Source organism: Nerophis ophidion, linkage group LG25, assembly GCF_033978795.1.
Source record: "Nerophis ophidion isolate RoL-2023_Sa linkage group LG25, RoL_Noph_v1.0, whole genome shotgun sequence".
In the NCBI taxonomy this organism is placed as follows: domain Eukaryota; kingdom Metazoa; phylum Chordata; class Actinopteri; order Syngnathiformes; family Syngnathidae; genus Nerophis; species Nerophis ophidion.
The window spans coordinates 32818824-32837395 of NC_084635.1; the positions used below are offsets into that span (position 1 = coordinate 32818824).

Genomic DNA, 18572 nt, shown 5'->3' on the forward strand with positions numbered 1-18572 from the left:
AAATCAACAGAAATTTTGCAAAACCCTTTCAAAGCAAAATTTTCGCAAAAAATGCTATTTTTGCCTCTTTGAGCTGTAATTTGACCCCCTTAAAATGCTTCAAAACTCACCAAACTTGGCAGACACATCAGGACAGGCAGAAATTGTGATTTAATGAAAAAAAAAATGTATAAAACTCAAAATTGCGCTCCACAAAATTTTTTGAATGAAACACGGAAAAAACTGCTTCTAGGAAGAAAACACAGACAAAACTGCTTGTAACTTCCGGTAGGAATGTCGGAAAGACATGAAACAAAAACTTCTATGTAGGTCTCACTTAGACCTACATTTTAATAATTGACAGCTAGCAGAAAAAATCAACAGGAAGTTGGCAATTACCCCTTCAAAATAAAATTTTTGTAAAAACCCGTCACCTTTTTCAAATCGATACTCCTCCCAGTGCGTTTGTCGTTTCGGCTTCAAACTCACACAGGAGAGAGTTTGAACCCTTCTGATTAAAAGTATAGATCAAAGTTTTGATAAGTTTTAAGGTTTTGATTTTACGCGCCTTCAAAGATCCCCTGCGCAACGTTTCCTAAAAAATGTCATTTTTGCCTCTTTGAGCTGTAATTTGACCCCCTTAAAATTCTTCAAAACTCACCAAACTTGGCACACACATCAGGACTGGCAACAATTGCGAGCTGATAAAAAAACCAAACCCCAAAACTCAAAATTGTGCTCTAGCGCCCCCTAGGAATACAATACAGACAAACTTCTCCTAGGAAGAAAACAAAGACAACACTGCTTGTAACTTCCGGTAGGAATGTCAGAGAGACATGAAACAAAAACCACTATGTAGGTCTGACTTAGACCTACATTTGAATAATTAACATACTTTGGCAAATATCAACAGGAAGCTAGATATTTTCACTTCAATACAACAACTGCATTACTTTCACAATGCATTAAATAGTGTCACCAAGGCTTCTCCTGCCGTGGGGCTCGGGGACAGCAACCCAAGGCGCGCTCGCACCTTCGCACCCTAATTTGACCCCCTTAACATGCTTCAAAACTCACCAAATTTGACACACACATCGGTATGGAGCGGCAGACCAACTTATTGAGCAACCAAACCCCGAAAATGAAAATTGCGCGCTAGCGCCCCCTAGGAAGGGACAAAAAACAGACTGCTTGTAACTTCCGTTAGGAATGTCGTAGAGACATGAAACAAAAACCTCTATGTAGGTCTGACTTAGACCTACATTTCCAATAAACACTTCTATACCTAAAATCAACAGGAAGTGGACAAAAACCCCTTCAAAACAAATTTTTTGCAAAATATGCCTTTTTTGCCTCTTTGAACTGAAATTTGACCCCCTTAAAATGCTTCAAATTGCAAGTTAAAGCTATACAATGCCAAGCGAAAGCCATTTATCAACAACATCCAGAAACGCAAATCTATAATTTGACCCCCTTAACATGCTTCAAAACTCACCAAATTTTACACACACATCAGGACTGGTGAAAATTGCCATCCAATTAAAAAACCAAACCCCAAAAATGAAAATTGTGCTATAGCGCCCACTAGGAAAATAAACTGATAAAACTGCTTGTAAATTCTGTTAGGAATGTCGTAGAGTGATGAAACGAAAACTTCTATGGAGGTCTGACTAAGATCGGGACTCGGGACACGGCGGCGGCGGCCAACGGCGGACCCGACCAACGCTGCTTGCAGCTTTAATTAGGGTCCGCCCTGCAATGGCAAAGGACATCCATGTCCTTTGCCATGCAAGGACCCTATTGAATCTGCTGCGTTTTATTATTCTTTATTATTATTATTCCGCACCTATACGCCCCAATTTCACCCCCTTAACATGCTTCAAAACTCACCAAAGTTGACACACACGTCGGTCTACCGTGACACCACAACATATTAAGCAACCAAACCCCAAAAATGAAAATTGCGCTCTAGCGCCCCCTAAAACAAACAAAAAAACAGACTGCTTGTAACTTCCGTTAGGAATGTCGTAGAGACATGAAACAAAAACCTCTATGTAGGGCTGACTTAGACCTAAATTCCATAATTGTATCTTCTGGGGCCAAAATCAACAAAAAATTTTCAAAAACCCATTCAAAGCAAAATTTTCACAAAAAATGCAATTTTTGCCTCTTTGAGCTATAATTTGCCCCCCTTAAAATGCTTCAAAACTCACCAAACTTGGCACACACATCAGGACTGGCAGAAATTGCGATCTAATGAAAAAAAATAATAATAAAACTCAAAATTGCGCTCTAGCGCAATTTTTCAATAAAACACAGAAAAAACTGCTTCCAGGAAGAAAACACAGACAAAACTGCTTGTAACTTCCGGTAGGAATGTCGGAAAGACATGAAACAAAAACTTCTAGGTAGGTCTGACTTAGACCTACATTTCGATAATTGACATCCTTCGGCAAAAATCAACAGGAAGTTAAAAATTGCCCCTTCAAAATAAAAGTTTTGTGAAAACCCGTCACCTTTCTTCAAAAGTTATCTCCTCTGAGCCCGTTTGTCGTTTCGGCTTCAAACTCGCTCAGAAGAGAGTTTGGACCCTTCTGAATAAAAGTATAGATCAAAGTTTTGATAAGTTTTAAGGTTTTGATTTTACGCGCCTTCAAAAAACCCCTTAGCAATTTTTCCTAAAAAATGACGTTTTTGCCTCTTTGAGCTGTAATTTGACCCCCTTAAAATGCTTGTAAGTGCTAGTTAAAGCTCTGTTATGCAGACCGAAAGCCATTTATCAACAACATCCAGAATCGCCGATCTGTAATTTCACCCCCTTAACATGCTTCAAAACTCACCAAATTTTACACACATATCAGGACTGGCAAAAACTGCCATCTAATAAAAAACCAAACCCCAAAAATCTAAATTGCGCTTAGCGCCCCCTAGGAAAAAACCCAGACAAAACTGCATGTAACTTCTGTTAGAAATGTCGTAGAGACATGAAATAAAAACCTCTATGTTGGTTTGACTAAGATCGGGACCCGGGACACGGCGGCGGCGGCCAACGGCGGACCCGACCAACGCTGCTTGCAGCTTTAATTATTATTATTATTCTTCCGCAACTTTGAACCCTAATTTGACCCACTGACCATGCTTCAAAACTCACCAAATTTGGCACACACATCGGTAAGGCTTGGCAAAAACACATATTAAGCAACCAAACCCCAAAAATGAAAAATGCGCGCTAGCGCCCCCTACGAAAAAAAAAAAACAGACTGCTTGTAACTTCCGGTAGGAATGTCGTAGAGACATGAAACAAAATCCTCTATGTAGGTCTGACTTAGACCTAAATTCCCCATCAGAAACTCCTATACCTAAAATCAACAGAAATTTTGCAAAACCCTTTCAAAGCAAAATTTTCGCCAAAAAACGCTATTTTTGCCTCTTTGAGCTGCAATTTGACCCCCTTAAAATGCTTCAAAACTCACCAAACTTGGCACACACATCAGGACTGGCAGAAATTGCAATCTAATGAAAAAAAAAAACAAAAAAACTCAAAATTGCGCTTTAGCGCAATTTTTCAATAAAACACAGAAAAAACTGCTTCCAGGAAGAAACCACAGACAAAACTGCTTGTAACTTCGGGTAGGAATGCCGGAAAGACATGAAACAAAAACTTCTATGTAGGTCTCACTTAGACCTACATTTTAGTAATTGACAGCTAGCAGAAAAAATCAACAGGAAGTTGGCAATTACCCCTTCAAAATAAAAGTTTTGTGAAAACCCGTCACCTTTCTTCAAAAGTTATCTCCTCTGAGCGCGTTTGTCGTTTCGGCTTCAAACTCGCTCAGGAGAGAGTTTGGACCCTTCTGATTAAAAGTATAGATCAAAGTTGTGATAAGTTTTCAGGTTTTGATTTTACGCGCCTTCAAAGAACCCCTGCGCAAATTTTCCCAAAAAATATCATTTTTACCTCTTTGAGCTGTAATTTGACCCCCTTAAAATGCTTCAAAACTCACCAAACTTGGCAAACACATCAGGACTGGCAAAAATTGCGATCTAGTGAAAAAACCAAACCCCAAAACTCAAAATTGTGCTCTAGCGCCCCCTATGAATACAACACAGACAATACCCTAATTTGACCCCCTTAACATGCTTCAAAACTCACCTAATTTGACACACACATCGGTATGGAGCGGCAGACCAACATATTAGGTAACCAAACCCCAAAAATGAAAATTGCGCGCTAGCGCCCCCTAGCAAAAAACAAAAACAAACCGCTTGTAACTTCCGTTAGGAATATCGTAGAGACATGAAACAAAAACCTCTGTGTAGGTCCGACTAAGACCTACATTTCCAATAAAAAATGTCTATACCCAAAATCAACAGAAATCTTGCAAAAACTCATTCAAAGCAAAATTTTCGCAAAAAAATGCTATTTTTGCCTCTTTGAGCTGCAATTTGACCCCCTTAAAATGCTTCAAAACTCACCAAACTTGGCACACACATCAGGACTGGCAGAAATTGCGATCTAGTGAAAAAACCAAACCTTAAAACTCAAAATTGCGCTCTATTGCAATTTTTGACAAAAACACAGAAAAACTGCTCCTAGGAAGAGGAAACGGATAAAACTGCTTGTAACTTCTGGTAGGAACGTCGGACAGACATGAAACAAAAACCTCTATGTAGGTCTCACTTAGACCTACATTTTGATAGGTGGCATCTTTCAGTTAAAATCAACAGGAAGTTGGCAATTACCCCTTCAAAATAAAAGTTTTGTAAAAAGCCGTCACCTTTTTCCAGACAAAACTGCTTGTAACTTCTGTTAAGAATGTCGTAGAGACATGAAACAAAGACCTCTATGTTGGTCTGACTAAGATCGGGATACGGGACACGGCGGCGGCGGCGGCGGACCCGACCAACGCTGCTTGCAGCTTTAATTATTATTATTATTCCGCCGCCTCTTTGAGCTGTAATTTGACCCCCTTAACATGCTTCAAAACTCCTTAAATTTTGCACACGCATCAGGACTGGCGAAAATTGCCATCTGATAAAAAATTAAAACCTTAAACTTAAAATTGCGCTCTAGCGCCCCCTAGGGAAAAACACAGACAAACCTGCTTGTAACTTAAAGTTAAAGTAGCAATGATTGTCATACACATACTAGATGTGGCGAAATTATTCCCTGAATTTGACCCATTACCCTTGTTCACCCCCTGGGAAGTGAGGGGAGCAGTGAGCAGCAGCGGTGCCGCGCCCGGGAATCATTTATGGTGATTTAACCCCCAATTCCATCCCTTAATGCTGAGTTTCAAGCAGGGAGATAATGGGTCCCATTTTTATAGTCATTGGTGTGACTCGACAGGGATTTGAACTCACAACCTACCGATATCAGGGCGGACACTCTAACCATTAGGCCACTGAGTAGTATGTATTAACTTCCATTGGGAATGTCGTAGAGAAATGAAAAAAAAACCTCTATGTAGGTCTGACTTAGACCTACATTTCATACACTGACTTCATTGAGCAAAAATCAACAGGAAGTTGGCAAAACCCCTTCAAAACAAAAAAATCCAAAAAAAATGTCATTTTTTCCTTTTTGAGCGGTAATTTGACCCCCGTAAAATGCTTCAAAACTCACCAAACTGGACACACACATCAGGACTGGCGAAAATTGCGATCTAATAAAACACAAACAAACCCAAAACTCAAAATTGCGCTCTAGCGCCCCCTAGGAATAAAACACTGACAAAACTGCTCCTGTGAAGAAAACACAGACAAAACTACTTGTAACTTCTGGTAAGAATGTTGTAGAGACATGAAACAAAAACCTCTATGTAGGTCTTGCTTAGACCTACATTTCATAGATTGACAACTTCCAACAAAAATCAACAGGAAGTTTGCAATCCCCCCTTCAAAACAAAAGTTTTGTAAAAACCGGTCACCTTTCTTCAAACATTATCTCCTCTGAGTGCGTTTGTTGTTTTGGCTTCAAACTCGCACAGGAGAGGGATTGAACCCTTCTGATTAAAAGTATATAACAGAGTTTTGATAAGTTCTCAGGTTTTGATTTTAGGCGCCTTCAAAGAACCCCTGTGCAAAGTCTCCTAAAAAATGTCATTTTTGCCTCTTTGAGCTGTTATTTGACCCCCTTAAAATGCTTTTAAACTCACCAAACTTGACACACAGATCAGGTCTGGCAAAAATTGCGATCTGATGAAAAAACCTAACCTCAAAACTCAAAATTGCGCTCTACCGCCCCCCCTAGGAATACAACACGGACAAACTGCTCCTAGGAAGAAATCACAGACAAAACCGCTTGTAAGTTCCGGTAGGAATGTCAGAGAGACATGAAACAAAAAACACTATGTAGGTCTCACTTAGACCTACATTTTAATAATTAACATACTTTAGCAAAAATCAACAGGAAGTTTGATATTTTCACTTCAATACAACAACTGCATTACTTTCACAATGCATTAGATTCTCAAAATAGAGGCTCCAAGGCGTCTTCTAATGCTTATCCGGCCGTGGGTCTCGGGGGCAGCAGCCAAAGGCGGACCCGACCAACGCTGCTTGCAGCTTTAATTTAAATTGCCTTTCAAATGTCTATTCTTGGTGTTGGGTTTTATCCAAAAATGCGACTTATATATGTTTTTTTTCCTTCTTTATTATGCATTTTCGGCAGGTGCGACTTATACTCCAAAAAATGCGGTATTTGAAGTAAACATGTGATTATTCTGATTTGGAATAATAATGACTATAGCAAATTTGTGCCCACGCTACTGAAATAGTATTATTTGTGAGAGTTGGACTAAAAATAGGTACAAAAAAATGCAGAAGTCACAAAGTACCCTCGCCCCGTTCTAAGCGCCAGCTCTTTCAGTCAATTAGGTCTCCACGGTGCTCACTTGACTTCCTCTGCCAAGTGTGAACACATCTGCCGCCGCTTTGGCGGCGAGCGCGCAGACGGTTTACTCGCACGTCTCCTATTTATGCGACACCGACTTCTCCTCCGCCCGCGCAACGCGAGCTGGCACCGACCTCGGGGCGACGCGCTTGATCTCTGCGCACGCCTCGCCACTTAATGATAAAACGAGAAAACTGGGTCGGAGACGTACGTTCCCGCCAGAAATAGTGGGACGTTCACGTCATCAAAGGAGAAGCGAGACTTCCAACTGGGAAATCATCTCTAAATAAATCCAATGAGTTTCACAAATAGGTGGAGAACCTTTGGGAGGTCCAAGTTGGCTCCTGGGACGCGGCGACACGTCGGGATGATTAACAGAGAAACCAGTGACCTGCTCAAGAATCCACCAGGAACCCACTTGAGGAGCCCCATGACTGAATCGTAAATTAGTCTCTACATTTTCTTAAGTGGGAGTTAAGTTGATTGTTTGCATGCTGTAATTGCAACCAGACATGTGACGTTTGTGAACAAGTCGAGTATTTTGAACGGCTCTTTTTAGTGACGGCCAAAAAAACCACAATGCGCAAAAACCCTTTCTCGTTCCATATTGGTGCTCCCTAATGACAAAAAGCAAAAAAAAAAAAATTGACAAAAATCAAAGGAAACGCAACCAGATATGTGCCGTTTGTGAACGATTTGAGTATCTTAAACGACTCTTTTTAGTAACGAGCATGAAAACGACAATGCTCAAAACCCTTTCTCGTTCCATATTGGTGCTCCCTAATGACAAAAAGTAAAAAAAAAAAAAATGGACAAAAATCAAAGGAAACGCAACCAGATATGTGCCGTTTGTGAACGATTTAAGTATCTTAAACGACTCTTTTTAGTAACGAGCATGAAAACGACAATGCTCAAAACCCATTCTCTCTCGATATTGATGCCCCCTAATGACAAAGAAAAGCCAAGAAAATATAAAATGGACAACAATCTAAGGAAACGCAACCAGATATGTGCCGTTTGTGAACGATTTGAGTATTTTAAATGGCTCTTTTTAATGACAAGCATGAAAATGACAATGCTCAAAACCCTTTCTAGTTTCGTATTGGTGCCCTCTAATGACAAAGAAAATCCCCAAAAATTTAAAATGGACAATAAATAAAGTAAACACATCCAGAAATGTGACGTTTGTGAACGAGTCGAGTATTTTGAACGTCTCTTTTTAGTGACAACCAGAAAACGACAGAGCACAAAACCCATTCTCTCTCGATATTGATGCCCCCTAATGACAAAGAAAAGCCAAGAAAATATAAAATGGACAAAAATCTAAGGAAACGCAACCAGATATGTGCCGTTTGTGAACGATTTGAGTATCTTAAATGGCTCTTTTTAATGACAAGAATGAAAATGACATTGCTCAAAACCCTTTCTCGTTTCATATTGGTGCCATCTAATGACAAAGAAAAGCCCCCAAAATTTAAAATGGACAAAAATCAAAGGAAACACAACGAGAAATGTGACGTTTGTGAACGAGTCGAGTGTTTTAAAGGGCTATTTTTAGTGACAACCAGAAAACGACAGAGCAAAAAACCCATTCTCTCTTGATATTGATGCCTCCTATTGACAAAGAAAAGCCAAGAAAATATAAAATGGACAAAAATCTAAGGAAACTCAACCAGATATGTGCCGTTTGTGAACGATTTTAGTATCTTAAATGGCTCTTTTGAATGACAAGCTTGAAAATGACAATGCTCAAAACCCTTTCTAGTTTCGTATTGGTGCCCTTTAATGACAAAGAAAAGACGAAAACATTCAAAATGGACAAAAATCAAAGGAAACACAACCAGAAATGTGACGTTTGTGAACGAGTCGAGTATTTTGAAGGGCTCTTTTTAGTGACAACCAGAAAACGAAAATGCACAAAACTCTCGTGTGGTATTGGTGCTCCCTAATGACAAAGAAAAGACAAAAAATAAAATGGACAAAATGAAAGGAAACGCAAACATATGTGACATTTGTGAACGAGTCAAAATCACTTTTTAGTGAACGACCTCAACTGATTTGCAGTTGCAAATGTTTTTGTTTTTTTATATATGCACAAAACTCATTCTACCTTTGTAATGGTGCCTCCCAAGAACAAACAAGAAAAAAAAACAAACATAAAATGGACAAAATCAAAGGAAACGCAACCAGGGATGTGACGTGTGTGAACGTGTCGAGTATTTTGAACGGCTCTTTTTAATGACGACCAGAAAACGACAATGCGCAAAACCCTTTCTCGTTCCATATTGGTGCTCCCTAATGACAAAAAGCAAAATATATATGAAATGGACAAAAATTAAAGGAAACGCAAACAGATATGTGCCGTTTGTGAACAATTTGAGTATCTTAAACGGCTCTTTTTAGTAACAAGCATGAAAACGACAATGCTCAAAACCCATTCTCTCTTGATATTGAAGCCCCCTAATGACAAAGAAAAGCCAAGAAAATATAAAATGGACAAAAATCTAAGGAAACGCAACCAGATTTGTGCCGTTTGTGAACCATTTGAGTATCTTAAATGGCTCTTTTGAATGACAAGCATGAAAATGACAATGCTCAAAACCCTTTCTGGTTTCGTATTGGTGCCCTCTATTGACAAAGAAAAGCCCCCAAAATTTAAAATGGACAATAATTAAAGTAAAAAGATCCAGAAATGTGATGTTTGTGAACGAGTCCAGTATTTTGAACGGCTCTTTTTAGTGACAACCAGAAAACGACAATGCACAAAAGCCTCGTTTGGTGCTCCCTAAAAATTAACTACAAAAACTAATGGTAAATTTTTTCAAGTAACACCATTTTTTTACTGGCATTTATGTCTTCAAAATTTGCACACAAAATAGCTAGCATTCTAATGTTAGAATGCTAAAAATTAGCAAAAGTTTTGCTAATTTATACAGACCTGCTTTATGTGAATCCTTAAAATTTCTTAAAAAAAAAAACTAATGGTAAATTTTTTCAAGTAACAAAATATTTTTGCTGGCATTTATATCTTCAAAATTTGCATAGAAAATAGCTAACATTCTAATGTTAGAATGCTAACAATTAACAACAATTTAGCTAATTTGTACAGACCTATTTTATGTGAATTATTGAAATTTGCTAAAAAAAAAACTAATGGTCAATTTTTTCAAGTAACAAAATATTTTTGCTGGCATTTATATCTTCAAAATTTGCATAGAAAATAGCTAGCATTCTAATCTTAGAATGCTAACAATTAGCAACAATTTAGCTAATTTGCACGGACCTATTTTATGCAAATCATTAAAATTTGCTAAAAAAAAACTAATGGTCAATTTTTTCAAGTAACAAAATATTTTTGCTGGCATTTATATCTTCAAAATTTGCATAGAAAATAGCTAACATTCTAATGTTAGAATGCTAACAATTAACAACAATTTAGCTAATTTGTACAGACCTATTTTATGTGAATCATTAAAATTTGCTAAAAAAAACTAATGGTCAATTTTTTCAAGTAACAAAATATTTTTGCTGGCATTTATATCTTCAAAATTTGCATAGAAAATAGCTAGCATTCTAATATTAGAATGCTAACAATTAGCAACAATTTAGCTAATTTGTACAGACCTATTTTATGCGAATCATTAAAATTTGCTAAAAAAAAACTAATGGTGTAATTTTTCAAGTAACAAAATATTTTTGCTGGCCTTTATATCTTCAAAATATGCACAGAATATAGCTAGCATTCTAATGTTAGAATGCTAACAATTAGCAACAATTTAGCTAATTTGTACAGACCTGTTTTATGTGAATCATTAAAATTAGCTAAAAAAAACTAATGCTAAATTTTTTCAAGTAACAAAATATTTTTGTTGGTATTTATAGCTTCAAAATTTGCACACAAAATAGCTAACATTCTAATGTTAAAATGCTAAAAATTAGCAAACATTTTGCTAATTTGTACAGACCTGTTTTATTTGAATCATTAAAATTAGCTAAAAAAAAATAATGGTAAATTTTTTCAAGTACCAAAATATTATTGCTGGCTTTTATATTTTCCAAATTTGCACAGAAAATAGCTAGCATTCTAATGTTAGAATGCTAAACATGTGCTAAAATTTAGCTAATTTATACAGACCTGCTTTATGTGAATCATTAAAATTAGCTAAAAAAAACTAATGGTATATTTTTTCAATTAACAAAATATTTTTGTCGGCATTTATATCTTCAAAATTTGCACACAAAATAGCTAGCATTCTAATGTTAGAATGCTAAAAAATTGCAAAAATGTAGCTCATTTGTACAGAACTGTTTTATGTAAATCATTAAAAAAAATTGCTTAAAAAAAAAAGCTAAATTCAGCAAAATATGACGAAATATTTGAAACTCTGGTGTACACCAACAAAATATTAAAACAAATAGAATTCTGTTGTTAAAATGCTAATGAAGAATAATACCACCTTACAGAAATCAATATAGTCAATATTTCCCACATGTTGTCATAATGCTGTTACAATGTTGTTATAACAGTGTTATAATGCTGTTATAATGCTGTTACATGTTTTCTTGCCATACAACGAGGTACGGACCCCCTTCCAGGACCCAATGATCTCACGTGGAGTCAGAACCAGGAGCACTTAGTTCGACATGGAGTCAAAATCAAAGACCAGCTCTGTGTTTTCGAAGACGGTTAGAGAAAAAATGTCCGAAACTCACCAGAGTTGGGGTCGGAGTTGCCGTCCGCTTCGGTCCTCTTGTCGGGCGAGGCCTGCTGGTAGAGGTGTTCCTGCGCCTGCACCAGAGGGAGAGGTTGTGTCAGCAGGGGGCCACTGCCTACCGGCTCATGTTCCCCCAGACCGCTGTCACTGCAGCTCTCCTGGGAGCCGTCCGGCAGGTGAAACGTGACGCGGCGCTGCGACTAGAACCAAGAGCACAGAACACAGCCCTGCATGGTTAGTGCTCTGCACCTTCCAGCTCAGGGGTCACCGACCTTTTTGAAAGCAAGAGCTACTTCTTGGGTACTGATTAATGCCAAGGGCTACCAGTTTGATACACACTAAAATAAACTGCCAGAAATAGCCAATTTGCTCAATTTACCTTGAATAAATTAATCTATATATTTATATAAAAAAAGGGTATTTCTCTCTGTCATTCCGTGGTACATTTTTTTTCCTTTTACGGAAGGTTTTTCGTAGAGAATAAATGGTGAAAAAAAACACTGAACCGTTTAAACGAGGAGAAAACACGAACAAAAATTAAAAGTACATTTTGAAACTGTACATTATTTGGTTTTTGAGTCCTTTTGTTTATCTTGTTTGTTCTTGGACTCTTTCCGTTCTTAGTTGGTGCACTTCCTTGTTTGTCCCGTTACCATGGTTTTGTATTACCCCTGTGTGGCATATTGCTGCCGGAATTCGATCCCTTCGTGGATGCGTCGAAATTGAACACAGCAAAGGTAAGATTCAAGGATTTATCCAACCAAAAGGGAGCTCTGAACAGAAACAATGGAGCTAACAAAAAGCAAACCAAAAACACTAGCATGAGAGCTGGGATACACAAAATAAAAACTAAACTGGCACGTAGGCGCATAAAAAGGAAAAACAATACATCAGCATGAGAGCTGGGATAAATAAATGCGAAGCGTGTAAGCCCGCGAGAATAATGAGGAATGGGTGTAAGCAAAGATGCAAAGCAGACGTACCGTTGTGTGTAAACAAAGTACGAACCCAAACAAAAGAGGCTTATATAGTGAAGGTGATTAACCGTAGCAGGTGTGAGGGACCGTGAGTAGCAGGTGAACTAATGAGTAACCATGGTGACGGACTAAACAGGAAATAAGAGGTAGATCGACGGAGTGATACAACAACTGGAAGTATAAACAATAATATGTGGTGATCCGAGTAGTGGATCGCAACAGTTTTGTATTTGTTCCACCTGCTACTTTCGGTTGTTTTGATTTCTGACTCTATTTAAGCCTGCCTTCCCCCTTTGTTCGGTCTGGATCCTTTGTTTGCCGTAAGCAACGTTCACGAGGTAACCGTCTATGTTTTGTTCCGTGTTAAGTTCTACCTTAGCTTCTCGTGCGCTCGGCACGTTTGTTTTGGACTCTGGACTCTCTGCTAGTTAGCTTTAACTTCCCGTGCATTCGGCACGCGCCTTCTTTTGTTCATTTCGTCTGCTCTGTACCAAATGTTATTTATTATTAAATCATCTTACCTTCACCTTGTTGTCCGAAGTGATCATGTTAGCATTGGAGGAACAATCCCGCAGTAAAATGCGACCCCATCGGGACAGAAACATAGTTTATCTTCAATGTGGACTCTTTAAAATTCCAAATACAACCGAAAAAAAGAAGAGAAAAACTAGCTAATTTGATTCTGTTTGAAAAAATTCAAAAAATCATTTATGGAACATCATTAGTAATTTTTCCTGATTAAGATTAATTTTAGAAATTTGATGACATGTTTTAAATAGGTTAAAATCCAATCTGCACTTTGTTAGAATATATAACAAATTGGACCAAGCTATATTTCTAACAAAGACAAATCATTATTTCTTTTAGATTTTCCAGAAGAAAATGTTTTAAATCAATTCAAAGACTGTGAAATAAGATTTAAATTTTATTTTACAGATTTTCTAGATTTGTCTGAATATTTTTTTTCATTTTAATCATAATAAGTTTGAAGAAATATTTCACAAATATTCTTTGTTGAAAAAACAGAAGCTAAAATAAAGAATTAAATTAAAATATATTTATTATTCTTTACAATAAAAAAAATACTTGAACATTGATTTAAAATTGTCAGGAAAGAAGAGGAAGGAATTTAAAAGGTAAAAAGGTATATGTGTTTAAAAATCCTAAAATCCTTTTTAAGATTGTATTTCTTCCTCTAAAATTGTTTTTCTGAAAGTTAGAAGAAGTAAAGAAAAAAAAATTAATGAATTTATTTAAACAAGTGAAGACCAAGTCTTTAAAATATTTTTGGGGAATTTCAAATTCTATTTGAGTTTTGTCCCTCTTAGAATTAAAATTGTCGAGCAAAGCGAGACCAGCTTGCTAGTAAATAAATATGATTTTAAAAAATTGAGGCAGCTCACTGGTAAGTGCTGCTATTTGAGCTATTTTTAGAACAGGCCAGCGGGCGACTCATCTGGTCCTTACGGGCGACCTGGTGCCCGCGGGCACCGCGTTGGTTACCCCTGTTTTAGATGCTCACCAGGAACTGCGTTAAAGATTGCCCATCACGCTCCGTATCGCTCCGATATCAGCAAAACAACAAAAAAATTGGCTGATATCTCCGATGTTAGCGCTGCGTAATCAGCCAGTTTCTTCGTTTTAAGCCAATTAATTAAAAAAAGGGAGGACTAGCAGCTACACGACAGCTAAGCATACCGTAGCACTAAAGCTAGATGTACACACCAAGGGCCTGATCTACTGAGATCTAAATACCGGGAGCCAAACAATGTGTGCAAACAAATAAAATTGTGTGTACTAGGGTTGTACAGATACCAGTACTTTGGTACCACGACTTTCAAAATAAAGGGGAACAAAAAAAAAAAATCTTTAGTCAATGAATTTAAAAAAGGTAGGACCAGCAGCTACACAACAGCTACCATAGCACAAAGGCTAAAGGTACACGACATGGGCCTGATCTGCTAAGATCCAAATACCAGGAGCTAAACAGCGTGGGCAAACAAATAAAATTGCGTGTACTAGGGTTGTGCCGATACCAATACTTTGGCACCAAGACTTTCAAAATAAATGGGACCACAAAAACCCAACTTTAAGTCAATTCATTTAAAAAACGGTGGAACTAGCAGCTACACAACAGCTAAGAATACCATAGCACCAAAGCTAGATATACGCAACAAGGGTCTGATCTACTGAGATCCAAATTCTAGGCGCTAAACAGCATGTGCAAACAAATGAAATTGTTGAGGTGTCCCAATGCCAATAATTTGGTACCAGAACCAAAATGTATTTAGATACTTTTCAAAACAAAGGGGGGCACAAAAACTGAATTTTTTTGTCAATTCATTTAAAAAAAAGGTGGAACTAGCAGCTACACAACAGCTAAGCATACCATAGCATAGAAGCTAGCTGTACGCATCAAGGGCCTTATCTACAAAGATCCAAATACCAGGTGCTAAACAGCGTGTGCAAACAAATCAAATTGTCAAGGTGTCCCAATGCCAATAATTTGGTACCGGAACCAAAATGTATTTAGATACTTTTCAAAATAAAGGGTTGCACAAAAACCACATTTTTAGTCAATTCATTTAAACATGGTAGGACTGGCAGCTACACAACAGCTAAGCATAGCGTAGCACAAAGGCTAGATCTACACAACAAGGACCTGATCTACTAAGATCCAAATACCAGGGGCTAAACAGCGTGTACAAACAAATCAAATTGTCGAGGTGTCCCAATGCCAATAATTTGGTACCGGAACCAAAATGTGATTAGATACTATTCAAAATAGAGGGTTCCACAAAAAACACATTTTTAGTCAGTTCATTTAAACATGGTAGGACTAGCAGCTACACAACAGCTAAGCATACCGTAGCACCAAGGCTAGATGTGCCCAATGAGGACCTGATCTACTAAGATCCAAATACCAGGTGCTAAACCATGTGTGCAAATACAATTGTCGGCTTGTCCCGATACCAATACTTTGGTGCCGGAACCAAATAGTATTTAAATTACTTTCAAACATACGTCAAAGGTCCTAAAACATTAGTACAGTTGAGTATTATCACGTACTCCCGGGTACCAAGACTCGGTACCGTATCCGTTCAAAGGTGTAAGGTAGCAATCCCAGTGGAAATGTTAGCATTTTATAAGACTTGATGTGTTTTTTTGTTTTTTTTAGAAGGAAGGAAAATGGCTCCATGGATGTGCCTAGGCGGGGAACAAACTTGGCTAATAAACTAGCCCAAAGGCAGAACTATGGACATAAAAACAAGAGACACTAACTGTGGCATTTAACAAACAAAAACTTACTTGTGGTGACAAGAGCAGGGCCACATGAACTATGACATGAAATAAGTATGAAATAGAGTGTAGAGTACAGAATACAATGACGCCAGGTTGACTGCCTGGCAACGACAAGCTTAAACGACAGTGACATGATTATTGACAGGCGCGTGAGTCTAAACAAATCAGGTGCGTGAGTCCAAGTGAATCAGGTGAACTAATTGGTAGCCAAACAAGGGGGCGTAAACAGGAACTAAAAATAGTCTTAAACCAATGAACATAACTAAGAAAACGTGATCACAAAGACAGGACAGTTGTCTGTAACTCCAACTACCATATATAGAAGGATCGACAATTCTGTACAAACAGTAAAATTCCAACCTGCACAATCAAACTAACCAGTTAACATGTTTTATGGGCCAAAGCTTAAAGGGGAACATTATCACAATTTCAAAAGGGTTAAAAACAATAAAAATCACTTCCCAGTGGCTTGTTGTATTTTTTTAAGTTTTTTTCAAAATTTTACCGGTCCCGGAATATCCCTAAATAAAGCTTTAAAGTGCCTTATTTTCGCTATCTTCGAAACCACTGTCCATTTCCCTGTGACGTCATACAGTGCTGCCAATACAAACAACATGGTGGTTACCACAGCAAGATATAGCGACATTAGCTCGGATTCAGACTCGGATTTCAGCGGCTTAAGCGATTCAACAGATTACGCATGTATTGAAACGGATGGTCGGAGTATGGAGGCAAGATAGCGAAAATGAAATTGAAAAAGAAATTGAAGTTCTTGAGCGAATAGCTATTGACGCTATCCGGCCATAGCGTGGGTGTACCTAATGAAGTGGCCCATAGCATCGCCGCCTTATTAGCATCGCCGGTAAAATGTGCGGACCAAACGATCAGGACTTTCGCATCTTGTGACACTGGAGCAACTTAAATCCGTGGATTGGTAAGTGTTTGTTTCGCAAATATACATACAGCTAGCGTAAATAGCATGTTAGCATCGATTAGCATAGCATGTTAGCATCGATTAGCTGGCAGTCATGCTGCGACCAAATATGTCTGATTAGTACATAAGTCAACAACATCAACAAAACTCACCTTTGTGATTTTGTTGACTTAATCGTTGCAAATGCATCTGCAGGTTATCCATACATCTCTGTGCCATGTCTGTCTTAGCATCGCCGGTAAAATGTGCAGACACTTTGGTACATTCAATGGGGGTCTGGCGGCAGATTTCTTGCCAGTGGTGCAACTTGAATCCCTCCCTCTTAGTGTTGTTACACCCTCCGACAACACACCCACGAGGCATGATGTCTCCAAGGTTCCAAAAAATAGTCGAAAAACCGGAAAATAACAGAGCTGAGACCCGGTGTTTGTAATGTGAAAATGAAAATGGCGGGTGTGATACCTCGGTGACGTCACGTTCTGACGTCATCGCTAAAAGACCGATACACAGAAAGGTGTTTAATTTGCCAAAATTCACCCATTTAGAGTTCGGAAATCGGTTAAAAAAATACATGGTCTTTTTTCTGCACCATCAAGGTATATATTGACACTTGCATAGGTTTGGTGATAATGTTCCCCTTTAAAAAACACTTAGACATCTTCAGAATGAATCTAACTATCATTTAAAAAGGTTTCCCTTTAGGGGACCTGTTTTTGGTCCCTATACCATCAGAAGTCCACTGAAGGTGACTGTGTAAACAGAGCTATGTCCCTCTTAAGTCAGCATTGCCAGAACACACACACACACACACACACACACACACACACACACACACACACACACACACACACACACACACACACACAGGTTATCATTTGGAATGGGGACCAAAATGTTGTTCAGGACTTGTGGGGACCACCCTTTCTTCAGGTTGTGGAGGCATAAAAAAATGAGGTAAGATGTCCACTGCCCAGTTAGCTCATACACGTCTTTAAATCTCTGGATTGATGAAGTAATGTGCTGATCATACTTACTGGGGACCCTGGGTAAAAAATGTTAATATGGCTCATGGGAACCAAATGTAAATAATTTTGCATAATTCACACAAATTTGTTCGTGACTACTGAGGACCATTAAAAAAAAAAAAGTTCAAATTAAATATGACATGATCCTCAGAATACAGCTGTTCTCTTACAGGACAGGTTGAAGTGATTAACTTTACACGGAAGAAGTGTGAGCAGAGCAGCGAGTGCAGTACCAGCTACAGCCCGATGAGGGGGCTGCTGTGCAAATATCTCACACTCAAACTAACCAGTAGACATGTTTTATGGGCCAAAGCTTAAAAATCACTTAGGCATCTTCAGAATGGATCTGATTATCATTTAAAAAGGTTTCCCCTTAGGGGACCTGTTTTTTTTTGGTCCCCATACCGTCAGAAGTTCCCTAAAGGTGTGTAAATACACCGATGTCCCCATTAATTCAGCATTGCCAGAACACACACACACACACACTTACACACACCCCAGAGCGCCCAATCTTTAAAGCCGACCTGATTGAATTTTCCAACTTCTAATTCCGATTGTCTTCTCCCCGCAGCTCTAATGACATTTTCCTGGGGCTTTTTTCATAAGTCCAAACACAAGCCTCCCAGCTAACCTTTCGCAGGCACGGTAAGGGTGGCGCCGCATCCACGGTGATGACAGACAGCCACGGGATTTTTTTTTTTTTAACGGTAATTATCGGCAAAAGCAAAGGTCAGCCAATCTGAG

At 38.3% G+C, this 18572-nt stretch overlaps 1 protein-coding gene across 2 annotated transcripts in view; it reads right to left on the reverse strand.

Annotated features, from left to right (window-relative positions):
- LOC133543133 (protocadherin-9) overlaps positions 1–18572 on the reverse strand; it is a 634818-nt gene that overhangs the window by 124456 nt on the left and 491790 nt on the right. Inside the window, exon 4 of one of the 2 annotated variants that reach the window (XM_061887606.1) lies at positions 11588–11663. In XM_061887606.1, the coding sequence (XP_061743590.1) occupies positions 11588–11663 (76 nt within the window). Of the gene's footprint in view, positions 1–11587; positions 11790–18572 lie in introns of both variants that reach the window. The other variant, XM_061887605.1, reaches the window with a different exon arrangement.